Source organism: Rhamphochromis sp. 'chilingali' (genome assembly GCF_963969265.1).
Source record: "Rhamphochromis sp. 'chilingali' genome assembly, chromosome: 2".
NCBI classification, from domain to species: Eukaryota; Metazoa; Chordata; class Actinopteri; order Cichliformes; family Cichlidae; genus Rhamphochromis; species Rhamphochromis sp. 'chilingali'.
The window spans coordinates 421,370-435,578 of NC_137930.1; the positions used below are offsets into that span (position 1 = coordinate 421,370).

Here is a 14,209-nt window from a genome sequence, read left to right on the forward strand (position 1 = left end):
GCGCAGAAGTTCTCAGATGCTTTTAATTTAACACTATCCCCACAAAATGGTGTTGATTTCTCAACAGATCTATTTAATCATCATTGTCTTTCGATCTTAGATGAAATCTGTCCGGTTAAAATGAGACCTGTGCCTGTTTCCAAGTCCCTACCTTGGCTAAATGACAACATCCGCTCTATAAAACATAATTGTCGTAAAGCTGAGTGGTTATGGAGGAAAACTCATTTAAATGTTCATCTCCTTTATTTAAAGGATCTTTTAGCCTCTTTTAACAATGCTATTAGAGATGCAAGGGCTGCTTACTTTTCTCAGTTGGTTGCAAAGAGCAGAGGTAATCCTAAGGTCTTATTTGATACTATTACTGATATCATTACTCCTGCTCCACCTGCTGCCATTATTTCTTCTGCTGAAGACTGTGAAACATTTCTTGCTTTCTTTTTAGAAAAAATTAGCAATATAAGGAAAAAATTGTCCCCATCAGCATCTGCACTGTCAGTTCCCACGCCAGTTCGGCCTGTTGTTTTAGAAAGATTTTTACCTGTTTCACTATCCGAGCTGGGAAAAATAGTTAGTGCAACAAAAGTATCCTCTTGTTCACTCGACATTTTACCCGCATCGTTATTCAAAAATGTCTTTTACTCTATTGGTCCCTGTATGCTCACTATAATTAACACCTCTTTGGGATCTGACAAAGTCCCTGCTTATTTTAAAACTGCTGTTATATACCCCCTGTTAAAAAAGCCTATGCTGGACCCATCTCTCACTAGCAACTACAGACCGATCTCAAAAATACCATTAATTGCTAAGATTTTAGAGAAGATTGTGGCTAAGCAGCTTACAGCAGTTTTAGACAAATATAATATCTTTGACAAATTTCAGTCTGGCTTTCGTAAAGCTCATTCTACTGAAACAGCCCTTCTTAGAGTTTCCAATGACATTCTGATGCAAAACGATGCAGGTAAGTGTTCTGTTCTCTTAATGTTGGATCTCACGTCGGCCTTTGACACCGTTGACCATTATATTTTGCTTGATAGGCTGAAATACTGGGTCGGTGTATCTGGGTCTGCCTTAGAGTGGTTCTCCTCGTATCTTTGTGAACGATACTCTTCTGTGGCAGTTTCTAAGTACAGGTCATCTTCTACGTCCCTGTCCTTTGGTGTGCCACAAGGCTCTGTGCTGGGGCCATTATTGTTTTTAATTTATTTACTTCCTCTCCAGCATATTTTGAGCCCTTTTGAGGATATTTGTTACCACTGCTACGCAGACGACATCCAACTCTATATATCTTTTAAACCTGAAGATGCTTCTAAGCTGCGGACTTTAAATGTGTGTTTGGAAACCATCAAAGGTTGGATGGCCGACAATTTTCTCCAACTAAATGAAAATAAAACTGAAGTCCTTTTATGTGCTCCAGACAGACATGTACCCAGCATAATGAATGCTCTTGGTCCCCTTTCAACATTTGTGAAATCATCTATCAGGAACCTAGGGATAACCTTCGATCCTGCTCTTACATTGGATATTCACGTCAAATCTCTGGTTCGGTCTTGCTTCTATCATTTAAGAAATATTTCTAAATTGAGCCCCATAATATCTCATACTGAACTGGAGATTGTTATTCATGCTTTTATTTCATCACGACTGGACTATTGCAATTCACTGTTCACATGTCTAAACAAAAGTTCCCTGGAGCGTCTGCAGACTGTCCAAAATGCTGCAGCAAGGCTTCTGACGAAAACATCGAAATACTCACATATATGCTTATACAGTTACACTGGCTCCCTATCGAATTCAGAGTCCACTTTAAGATTCTGGTTCTGACATTTAAGGCTCTTCAAGAACAAGCACCATCATGCATCATTGAACTTTTACAGCCCTATGCCCCTAGTAGGTCTCTGAGGTCTTGTGGTCAGGGATTACTTGTTATTCAGTATACGAGACTGAAAACTAGGGGTGATCGAGCTTTTGCTACTGTGGCCACCAGACTGTGGAATTCTCTTCCTCAGAACTTAAGATCTGCTGATTCACTGATTACGATTTGTGAGACTGGTAAACTTATGATACGTACGATGGTCTTTACTTTCTACACGGTGCATTTCAAGGTCCTGTACCCATCCGTCGGTAAACTGTACCTGGGCTTGTTGCAGTGACCTGAAGTTACTAAACTTCACGAGTGTATGCACTCACTCCAAGAACCGTATGATTATAAATATGAGCGTGGTGAAGTTGGGCAGCACGCTAACGTATTTTGTCCCTCTGTGTGCTCGTGAGGGTCTGACCCTTTCACTGGTTTGATTTTTTTCCTCGTATCTTTTCTTTGACTTTTCATCAAGTCTGTCTTTGTACAGACCGGCATTGTTCTCCTTCGTTTTGTACATACCTTTTTGGGGGGCAAAGACAAAGCAAGAATTTATTGGAACCGAAGAATGAACGTTTTGCGGTGCTGCAAATGCTTGCATTTGATGCAGGTACTTGGATTGTTTTGCCACGAGTTCACGGCATGCAATGCGTGAAAGTCATGTGGTCTGTCAATCTCTATAGGAAGAGGGCCATGTGACACATCAAACTTACTGGTAATGTCACAAGAAAAACAATGGTGTGCTTGGTTTCAACGTAACTTTATTCTTTCATGAGTTATTTACAAGTTTCTCTTTGTTCACAGCCATTGACATGTTGAAGAGGTTAACACGTGAGGAGCGGATCGAAATTGTGTTGATATCTGGTGAATGCAGTAACCGGGTCATTGCAGCAGATTTCAATGCAAGACACCCTACGAGACCACCCATCTCCCACGCTACAGTCAGCAAACTGCTTGCTAATAGTGATGGGATTTCCGGCTCTTTTTAGAGAACCGGCCCTTTCGGCTCCCAACCAGCTCTTCAGGTTGTTTTGTTGCTTTAATTAATTTATTATTAACAATAATATAAAATTATGCACAAAAGGAATTAGTAATGTAAAAAAACTTGGTTTTCTTTATGTATGTTTATATATAAATATTTATGGGGGCCCCTAGAGACGAAACACGTACAAACTCCAAAGCACTTAGAAATTCCAAAGCACGTAAAAACTCCAAAACACATTTCTAACTGAACTTCCAAAACAGAGCTACCTAGATCATTTAAATTACACAATCGAATGCATGTCTATTGTTTTTGTATTAATACACAAACAATCATATATATATATATATATATATATATATATATACATATATATATATATATATATATATATATATATATATATATATACAGTGGGGCAAAAAAGTATGTAGTCAGCCACCGATTGTGCAAGTTCCCCCACTTAAAATGATGACAGAGGTCAGTAATTTGCACCAGAGGTACACTTCAGGCAAACTACAGTTGTAGCCACAGCTGTCCTGGGGCAGACTGACAGAAGCGAGGCTGCCATATTGCGCCATCGGCCCCTCTGGCCAACACCAGTAGGCAAGTAGGGTAAAGTGTCTTGCCCAAGGACACAACGACCAGGACAGAGAGCCCAGGGATCGAACCGGCGACCTTCCGGTTACAGATGCGATTCCCAACCCCCTGAGCCACGGTCGCCCACAATACCCCACAGCTGGATACTGGAATGCCTAGAATTGTACAAGATCAACAGGACCCTAAGAGCCTTCATCAGGAACTCAATGGGGATGTGGCGTACAACACTAGAGGCCAACTCCAAGCCCATAGCACAAGTCACCATCAAGTGCGGGATCTACCAAGGAGATGCTCTGTCCCCACTGCTGTTCTGCATAGGCCTGAACCCCCTCAGTGAGATCATTAACAAGACTGGCTACGGATACCAACTACGGAACGGAGCAGTTGTCAGCCACCTCCTGTACATGGATGACATCAAGCTGTATGCCAAGAGTGAACGAGACATCGATTCACTGATCCACACTACCAGGCTATACAGCAATGACATTGGAATGTCGTTCGGACTGGAGAAGTGTAGTCGGATGGTAACAAAGAGAGGGAAGGTAGTCAGAACTGAGGGGATTGGACTACCAGAAGGCAACATTGCAGACATAGAGGACAGTTACAAGTACCTGGGGATCCCGCAGGCAAATGGGAACCATGAAGAGGCCGCTAGAAAAGCTGCAACCACCAAGTACCTGCAGAGGGTCAGGCAAGTCCTGAGGAGTCAGCTGAATGGTAAGAACAAGATCCGGGCCATCAACACGTACGCCCTGCCCATGATCAGGTACCCTGCTGGGGTAATAGGCTGGCCAAAGGAGGAGATAGAAGCCACTGACATAAAGACAAGAAAGCTCCTTACCATGCATGGAGGGTTTCACCCCAAGTCCAGCACCCTGAGGCTGTACGCTAAGCGGAAGGAAGGGGGCCGGGGACTGGTGAGTGTCAGGACCACAGTCCAGGATGAGACAATGAACATCCAAGAATACATTGGGAAGATGGCTCCAACTGACCGAGTGCTCAGTGAATACCTCAGGCAGCAGAAACCCAAGAAAGAGGAGGGAGACGAGGAACCATCATGGAAGAACAGGCCCCTGCACGGTATGTACCACCGGCAGATAGAGGAGGTGGCTGATATCCAGAAAGCCTACCAGTGGCTGGACAAAGCTGGACTGAAAGACAGCACAGAGCACAATCATGGCAGCACAAGAACAAGCTCTGAGTACAAGATCCATAGAGGCTGGGGTCTATCACACCAGGCAAGACCCCAGGTACAGGCTGTGTAAAAATGCCCCAGAGACAATCCAGCACATACAGTGGGGCAAAAAAGTATTTAGTCAGCCACCGATTGTGCAAGTTCCCCCACCTAAAATGATGACAGAGGTCAGTAATTTGCACCAGAGGTACACTTCAACTGTGAGAGACAGAATGTGAAAAAAAAATCCATGAATCCACATGGTAGGATTTGTAAAGAATTTATTCGTAAATTAGGGTGGAAAATAAGTATTTGGTCACCTCAAACAAGGAAAATCTCTGGCTCTCACAGACCTGTAACGTCTTCTGTAAGAAGCTTTTCTGTCCCCCACTCGTTACCTGTATGAATGGCACCTGTTTGAACTCATCATCTGTATAAAAGACACCTGTCCACAGCCTCAAACAGTCAGACTCCAAACTCCGCCATGGCCAAGACCAAAGAGCTTTCGAAGGACACCAGGAAAAGTATTGTAGACCTGCACCAGACTGGGAAGAGTGAATCTACAATAGGCAAGCAGCTTGGTGTGAAAAAATCAACTGTGGGAGCAATCATCAGAAAATGGAAGACATACAAGACCACTGATAATCTCCCTCCATCTGGGGCTCCACGCAAGATCTCATCCCGTGGGGTCAAAATGATCATGAGAACGGTGAGCAAAGATCCCAGAACCACACGGGGGGACCTGGTGAATGACCTGCAGAGAGCTGGGACCAAAGTAACAAAGGTCACCATCAGTAACACACTACAACGGCAGGGAATCAAATCCCGCAGTGCCAGACGTGTTCCGCTGCTGAAGCCAGTGCATGTCCAGGCCCGTCTGAAGTTTGCCAGAGAGCACATGGATGATACAGCAGAGGATTGGGAGAATGTCATGTGGTCAGATGAAACCAAAGTAGAACTTTTTGGTATAAACTCAACTCGTCGTGTTTGGAGGAAGAAGAATACTGAGTTGCATCCCAAGAACACCATACCTACTGTGAAGCATGGGGGTGGAAACATCATGCTATGGGGCTGTTTTTCTGCCAAGGGGACAGGACGACTGATCCGTGTTAAGGACAGAATGAATGGGGCCATGTATCGTGAGATTTTGAGCCAGAACCTCCTTCCATCAGTGAGAACTTTGAAGATGAAACGAGGCTGGGTCTTCCAACATGACAATGATCCAAAACACACCGCCCGGGCAACAAAGGAGTGGCTCCGTAAGAAGCATTTGAAAGTCCTGGAGTGGCCTAGCCAGTCTCCAGACCTCAACCCCATAGAAAATCTGTGGCGGGAGTTGAAAGTCCGTGTTGCTCGGCGACAGCCCCAAAACATCACTGCTCTCGAGAAGATCTGCATGGAGGAATGGGCCAAAATACCAGCTACTGTGTGTGCAAACCTGGTAAAGACCTATAGTAAACGTTTGACCTCTATTATTGCCAACAAAGGTTATGTTACAAAGTATTGAGTTGTATTTTGTTATTGACCAAATACTTATTTTCCACCCTGATTTACCAATAAATTCTTTACAAATCCTACCATGTGGATTCATGGATTTTTTTTTCACATTCTGTCTCTCACAGTTGAAGTGTACCTCTGGTGCAAATTACTGACCTCTGTCATCATTTTAGGTGGGGGAACTTGCACAATCGGTGGCTGACTAAATACTTTTTTTCCCCACTGTAACAGCAGGGTGCAAGATGCTAGCAGGCAAGGCATACATGGAACGCCATAACCAAGTGGCCGGCATAGTGTACAGGAACATCTGTGCCGAGTATAACCTGGAAGTCCTGAGCTCAAACTGGGAGATGCCCCCAAGGGTGGTGGAGAATGACCGAGCTAAGATCCTGTGGGACTTCCAGATACAGACGGACAAAATGGTGGTGGCTAACCAACCGGACATAGTGGTGGTAGACAAACAGAAGAAGACGGCCGTAGTGATCGATGTAGCAGTTCCCAATGACAGCAATATCAGGAAGAAGGAACACGAGAAGCTGGAGAAATACCAAGGGCTCAGAGAAGAGCTCGAGAGGATGTGGAGGGTGAAGGTAACGGTGGTCCCCGTGGTAATCGGAGCACTAGGTGCGGTGACTCCCAAGCTAGGCGAGTGGCTCCAGCAGATCCCGGGAACAACATTGGAGATCTCTGTCCAGAAGAGCGCAGTCCTGGGAACAGCTAAGATACTGCGCAGGACCCTCAAGCTCCCAGGCCTCTGGTAGAGGACCCGAGCTTGAAGGATAAACCACCCGCAGGGGCGCGCTGGGTGTTATATATATATATATATATATATATATATATATATATATAATATATATATATATATATATATATAAATATAAATAATTGAAGAAGAACTTAATTTACCTGTTACTACCACACACCCAATTCGATTGTTGGTACTTGCTGGCTTGTGTAGCCACCACTAGGTAACAAAAGCTCAACACGGCCCATAGCATCCTGGAGCACTTCCGTTGTGTTTTGGAGTGTGTACGTGCTTTGTCTCTAGGGGCCACTGTAAATATACTTTTATTTATTCACTCCACATATAATGTAATAAATAAATTATAAAATACAAAAACAACTATTTACATTTCATACATTTCAACTTTTAACTTCTTAAATTTTCAGCTTTTTCCTTTTGAACAAATTTAAAGTGAAACAACACAAAAAAACTGCAAACCACAACGCAATAAATTATGGAGAAAAAAAGGGGGTGGGTGGGGGGGGGGGGAGGGAGAACGCCCAGATCTTTAATTAAGGGAAACGTTGGCATTCAGAAATATTAATGTCACACTCAACTGACTGCGTTTTATCTTCCCATTGCACTGATGGGTGGACAGTTCTCAGGTGACTGTGCATGTTGTTTGTGGAGCCGGCTCTATATGATATCCTTTTCTTGTAGACTCTACACTCTGCCTTTGTTTTGTCAATAAGATTATGTACCTTGTACCCGGATTACTCAACTGGGTACAAGGAAAAACTAATAAATACTGAGTCTGCGATCAAAGAAAGCAAGCGGCTTTATAATAGCAGTAATGTGGGCTCGCTTACTAAAACGTGTTAACATCCTGGCTGTAGCACTTTGTATAGCTTGGAGGTATGAGAGAGAAGAGCCAGTAAACAAGATAAAAGGTCAAATCGCAGTGATACCGTACGATCAGTAGGGATGGGTATCGTTTAGGTTTTATCCGATACCAGTCCCAAAGCGGTACTTTTGAAACGGTGCCGGTGCTTAAACGGTGCTCAAACCGGTGCTTAAAGAATGGAGAACACACACTTTGTCCAAAAACCTCTCATGTTAGTTGCTAGTTCACCTTACATGCATTAATTTAATAACGTTTAATAACGCAGAGAAGAACGGCTGCTGCTGCCATCATCATCCTCATCATTTCTGCTACACTGGCAGGGCTAGGGGCCAGGACTCTGCTCTTCGGGTTTTTGGGGGATGTTGCTAACTCCGGGTCCAATAACAGGCAAAACACCCGCAGTAGATGTGCTCGGTGTGAGGTCTCGCAGCAAGCTATCAAATATGGTGCATTTCTCGGCTTTTTTAAAAGCGCTATGCGCCGCCAGGTGTTTCATCAGATTCGAGGTGTTACCTCCTTTGCACATTATCACAGTATCACCTTAAAGCATTTGTTGCAGGCTGCTGAGTTTGCATCTTTTGCTGTGAAGTACAGCCAGACTATTGACCACTTTGCCTTGGGCATTTTTAATCTGTAGCTCTGCTCTAAAAGAACGTACGTACCTGGACCCGCCTACTATCCTTGGAAAGGTAAAATGATTGGCTAGAATCCAAAGTGTGTGACATCTCATGGGGGGAAAAAGCACCGAAATAAAGCACCGAAATGTGCGCTGCTTTTCGGTCTGGTTACTACCGTTTATGTCAGAACCGGTGCCATTACCGGTACCCATCCCTAACGATCAGTGGTAAATAGACCTGCACCTGCAGGCCCCACACAAAGGACAGCTACTCCTCTCTTTCTGTTTTATTTTGTTCAGAGTTTTCTGCAGAAATCTGAGCAGTCTGTGCTCGAACATGTGCGTGTCCTTCTACTGCTGCAGGTTTGTGAACCAAAGTCTATCACTGTCCCACACGTTTCACTGAAAACCAGTTTAAATCAGACTTACAGCTGTGAAGGATTCAGCCTCAGCTGATTGGCTCTCCTCAGCAGCGCGCCTCTCTCCTTCGTGCTGCTCCAGAAATCAAAAAAAGACATTTTTCTGTCTTCGGCGTCCCACCTCTCTCTGATACAGCTCTGTCTGTCTCTCTGTCTGAATCTGTTTTCAGTGATCAGCTCCCTGCTCCAGCTGTTTGTTAATGGCTCCTCCCACATTAGTTACAAGACACACACAAAGAAACAGATGTAGGAACTGTGTTCTCCCAAAGAGACTCCCACATCCTGATTTCCTGGAAACAGTCTCTCTATCACACACACACACACACACACACACACACACACACACACACACACACACACACACACACACACACACACACACACAAAGTCTTCTGATTTTTGTTTGTTTGTGAAGAAACACAGTAATCACGGGCATAGAGAAAAAAAGTTGCTCACACCCATGCTACCCTGACGTCATGCCAGTGCTTTTTGGGGATTGCATTGCGAGGAGCACCTGCTGCTTGCTGCACAGGGAGCAGAGGGGCGTCTAATAACCAGCTTGCAAAATAAAACAAAATAAAAACAAACCAACAAACACAAAAACACCAGACATCATGCTATACACTTATAATTTGCACTGATGTGTTTTCTGAATTCTATCACACACATATACGCAGAAAAGTGAGCGCGAGAGCCCTCGGTGCGCCTGCGTGCAGCTGTGTCTCACACACAACCTGTCGAAAAGGGAGGGGGTGGGCTGCTTCCAAATAAAGCATGTTTCATTCATGATATTGTCAATCCAAGCCCATAATGTATTAATTAGTTTTTCCAGGGTTGTGTGAAATCCTGGAGAAAATACAAACTGAATCTGTGGTGTGGTGATTGTGGTAATTCTCGGGTTGGGACGGGTGAGGAGGGATATTAACCTCCTTATGTCAAACGATATAAGGGGGTTGTGATTTATGACCTAGGAAGTAATAAAACAAAGGGTAGCCATAAAAATATGATATTAATAAACAATATTATATTAATATTATTATTATATTTCATAACTCATCAATTCAATAATTCAAAAATTATTTAATTATTATAAATATACAATTTTTATCATCAATAGCAGTTTTCTCATTTTAAACCAAAAAAAGTTGGATTTTTTTTATGGCCAAAAATGGCATCTGTTCGCGGGCCTGTGTGTGTGTGTGTCTGGGCCCATGCTTGTGTGCGTGTGTGTGTGTAAAAATGTGTTAAACCATACTAAAGTGCTTAGTTAAACTCGTGCTTTTGTAACAGTGAGTATGGCGAGAGATAGAGGCTGCATGTATGGGCAGAAATCTGTGCCATCAGAAACTGAATTTGAATAAGTTAAATTTGAATTTGAATTGCTCAGATTGAATCTGAATTGTAACTTGAATAAATGCTTTTGAAAACTGAATTTGAATTAGTCTAATTTGAAATTGAATTTATGGTTTGAAAATGATCATCACTAAATTGAAATTGAATTTTATATTTTGAAAATGAATTGATTTGCTTTGAAACTGCATTTTATCCTTTAAAAATTCAGCTCTCGAATAATTTCAGTTTCAGTTCCAAAATTCAGTTTTTTGGAACTTACATCCGGTTCCGGTTCAAGCGCAGATCAATAGAACTATGTTTTACTAGCGGACCGAAAGTGTTACTGACGGGAATCTACAGCGTCTTGAGCTGAATTAAGACTTCAGAAGTCATTCGTCATGTCGAATGACCAGCGGATAAACTCTCAGGTTGGTAATAAATGTATTACATGTATAAGAACAAGCGTCATGTTAACAAAAGATAGCCGTACAGTAACTTTTATGCTTATTGTAGCTGTTAGCTAAAAACGGTAATTTAGCGTAGTTTGCCCTGAATTCAGCTTTGACAAACAAATATGATCGACTGTTTCTAGTAGAATTCCAAAGTTGTCATCTTGGACCCTCTCAGAGTGCCCCTCTGCATGCTTGCAGAGACCCCTACAGTAGGGAAACATGCAAAACGGTGTCCAAACCTTTGTGTTTTAGCTTTATTTATGTCTTACACAGCATCCCAACTCTTTAGCTAACTTAATAACTTTAGCTAAAGTGAATAGTTAGTCTAATTCATTAGTGCAGCATTACTGGGTCACCTCTGTTTGAAGTGATATAATATGATATACAACTATCTGTCAGGGTCCTGAGACTGGGCGACCCAGGACCCCTGGGCAGTCATGGACCTGTGTTGTTATTATTAAGTATTTTTGGTGTTGCTTCCCCTTCTCTGTGCTTGTACATATGTGTGTGTGTGTGTGTGGGTGGCTGTGTGTCTGAGTACTTGTTTATAGGCGCCGTCAGGCCTGCGGGGTGTGGCCCTGCTAGGGGACTGGCCACACCCAAAGCCACACACCTGCTGCTGGTCAGGCCTCGTCGGGGGAGCTACTTAAGAGAGTCTTGGAGCTCCCACTGACGCGGGATCATTGCTTGGGACGCCACGTTAGTTACCCAGTCTAGGCTTTGTCACAAAGTGTATGCCTGCCATTACTGAGTGTCCTGACAGCTGCCGCTATTGTTTCCCACAGGAGGAGCGTGGAAGGCTTGGAGAGCAGCGAGCACCGGGGGGTGCTGACACGGGAGCAGAGAGCACTAGGAGGACACGACACGGGAGTCTGGGGAAAACACTGGGATTCATTGTTGCTTTCTACCACACTGTAAATAAACGCACTGCTTGTAACTTGAGCTCCGCGCCTGGGTCCTCCTTTCCCACATTCCCCCACGGTCTGCCGTCGCAGCCCGTGACACTATCACTGAAACAGCAAACTTTGTAAATAAGCAAACAACACTTCTCATTCTCTAAACGTTTGGCCACAGCTGTAGATTACACTACCAGTGCTTGTTCACTCTTGACAATAATTACATTTCTAAATTGACTTTGTGCATTTACAGGTAAACAATATCTAATATTTTATCTAAATGACTGCTTTGTCTTTGAAAAGGGTGAAGAGCCTGAGGCCGGTGACAGTCCAGTTCTACTCTAAGTACATCCTTACAGTGGCTCACAGGACAAGGCCACATTCTTGTCCTGCCAGAAGAGAAGAGAAACTTCAGAGTCTTCATGCAGTTCAACCAGACCTGTCATATTCCATATGACAGGGGTCTCAAACTCCAGTCCTCAAGGGCCAGTGTCATGCAACTTTTCCATGCCCTCGAGGACTGGAGTTTGAGACCCCTGCCGTATGGTGTTCATGCTGTTTTCTACCCCACAGTTACAGCATGTCTGACTGCCTGTTCAGCATATGCAAAAATATATGATGAGTTTAAGCATGTGATGACTAAGGCCTTCCATTATGGTGTTTGTCATCACATGTCACAGACATCTGGATGATCATTTGGAATAAATAAAATACTAAAAACGTGTTACTTAATCTTTTATCTTTATTATTATTATTATTATTGTTCTTATTTTACACTTTTCATTGTTAGGCATTAGGTTTATTTGTAGTAGTCCTTTCCAACGTCTTTCCCTCTTCCATGTTACAGTGGCAGCTTGTCAGCATCTATTTGGGTTTGGAAGTGGAACAGAAAGTAAAGAAATCCAAAGTGCCATTAAAACCAGGAGAGGTTCTTATATTTCAGAAGAAGGGATTAATTCAAAAGAAATGACCTCAATGCCATATTTTATTTAGGAACCCTAGAGAGCACTTTGCAAAATAACACATTCTTATAATTTCACCCTCAGATGAGCCAAGCTACGACTGTCAGGGAAGGTGATGTAGGTACAGAGCATATGAGAGTGGTTAAGTTAATGTCTCTTGAAGGCACAAGAAGGATCAATGGCAAGGCGTAGAGATTCAGCATCTTCAGTCTTCAGTGGACACTCCATTTCTGGCACAAAACACCTGTAAAAGATGGTCGATTTAGGAGGTGACCCGACAACTTCAGCCTGTCAAACATAGTAATGGAGCAGTATTGTTAGGGGTTCCGAAAGAGACTCAGGCGCAGGCCAGGGTTTTCCTTTAAGCGAAGGACAGTGCGTTTATTTACAGTGAACACATACACCAAGTGGCTATATACAACGTGCAGGGGAAACGGGTCCGGGTCGCCAGGGTCCGTGGGAAACAGGGTTGGGAGAAGGGTGTTCCACACTTTCTGTACAAAACGTTCCCCCTTCAATCACTCCTCTCCGCATCGGGTTCCAAAAACGATCTACACACAAAACGTCGGGTTAGCAGGATAATAATAAGAAATTCTCAAGGTGAAGGTTAGCCGAAACACAAGCCTAACTGACACTGATAGCTCAACGATCCAGCGAAGACTAGTGCAGACTCGCCATCTAAGTAGTGCAGTAATCAGCTGGGATCAGCGGCCGGTGTGGTGATGAGCAGGTGTGTGGGCCAGCAGCGGGAGCCCGCAGTGAGCACCGCCGTGGCGAGAGAGAGAGAGAGTGAGAGAGAGAGGGCGAGAGAGCAAACAAACCACAAACATATTGCCCAATAGAGGATTGACCAGCGGGGCACAGGGACCATGACAGTACCCCCCCCTCAACGGGAGCCCCCCGGCGACCCACCAGGCTTACCAGGATGAGACAGATGGAAGGCCCGCAGCATACGCTTGTCCAGGACAGCGGCCCGCGGAACCCAGGACCACTCCTCAATGCCATAGCCCTCCCAGTCCACAAGGTACTGGAAGCCACGCCCGCGGCGGCGAGAGTCCATAATCCGCGTGATGGAATAGGCGGGCAAGCCGTCCACAAGCCGGGCGGGCGGAGGGGGCCCGGAAGGAGGGCACAGAGGGCTATTCCGGACAGGTTTGATTTGGGAGACGTGGAACACATTGTGAATCCTCATGTTGCGCGGCAGCCGGAGTTTCACAGAGACGGGGTTGATCAGCGCCGAAACCTCAAAAGGACCAATGAAGTTTGGGTTGAGCTTCTTGGACTCAGTCCTGAGAGGAACAAAGCGTGTGGACAGCCATACCTTTTGTCCCACGCTGTATGCTGGAGCTGGTGTGCGGCGGCGATCTGCGGTCTGTTTGGTTCGGTCCTTTGTGCGCAGCAACGCCGTCCGTGCGGCCCGCCAAGCTCGTCGGCACCTACGTAGATGGGCCTGGACAGATGGTACAGAATACTCACCCTCGACAGAGGGGAAGAGAGGTGGCTGGAAACCCAGTGAGACCTCGAAGGGAGACAGACCAGTGGCGGAGGAAGTCAGACTGTTATGGGCGTACTCAATCCAGGGTAGTTCATCACTCCAGATGGACTGGTTGGAGGACGCTGTGCACCGCAACATTGCCTCGAGCTCTTGGTTAGCTCGCTCACACTGACCGTTGCTTTGGGGATGGTAACCGAAGGTCAGACTGACCTTTGCTCCTAATGAGGAGCAGAATTCCTTCCAGACGCCAGACGTGAACTGGGGGCCTCTGTCAGACACAATGTCTTCCGGGATCCCA

The 14,209-nt window shown here is 44.7% G+C and overlaps 1 protein-coding gene across 1 annotated transcript in view; it reads right to left on the bottom strand.

Annotated features, from left to right (window-relative positions):
- The window catches only part of LOC308392598 (sodium channel protein type 4 subunit alpha B-like), a 65,130-nt gene extending 56,242 nt beyond the window's left edge, over positions 1–8,888 (bottom strand). The window contains exon 1 of the mRNA XM_080875676.1: positions 8,785–8,888. Within this exon, the coding sequence (XP_080731802.1) occupies positions 8,785–8,873 (89 nt within the window). The 5' untranslated portion in view covers positions 8,874–8,888. The remainder of the gene's footprint in view (positions 1–8,784) is intronic.
- Between the last annotated feature and the right edge of the window lie 5,321 nt (positions 8,889–14,209).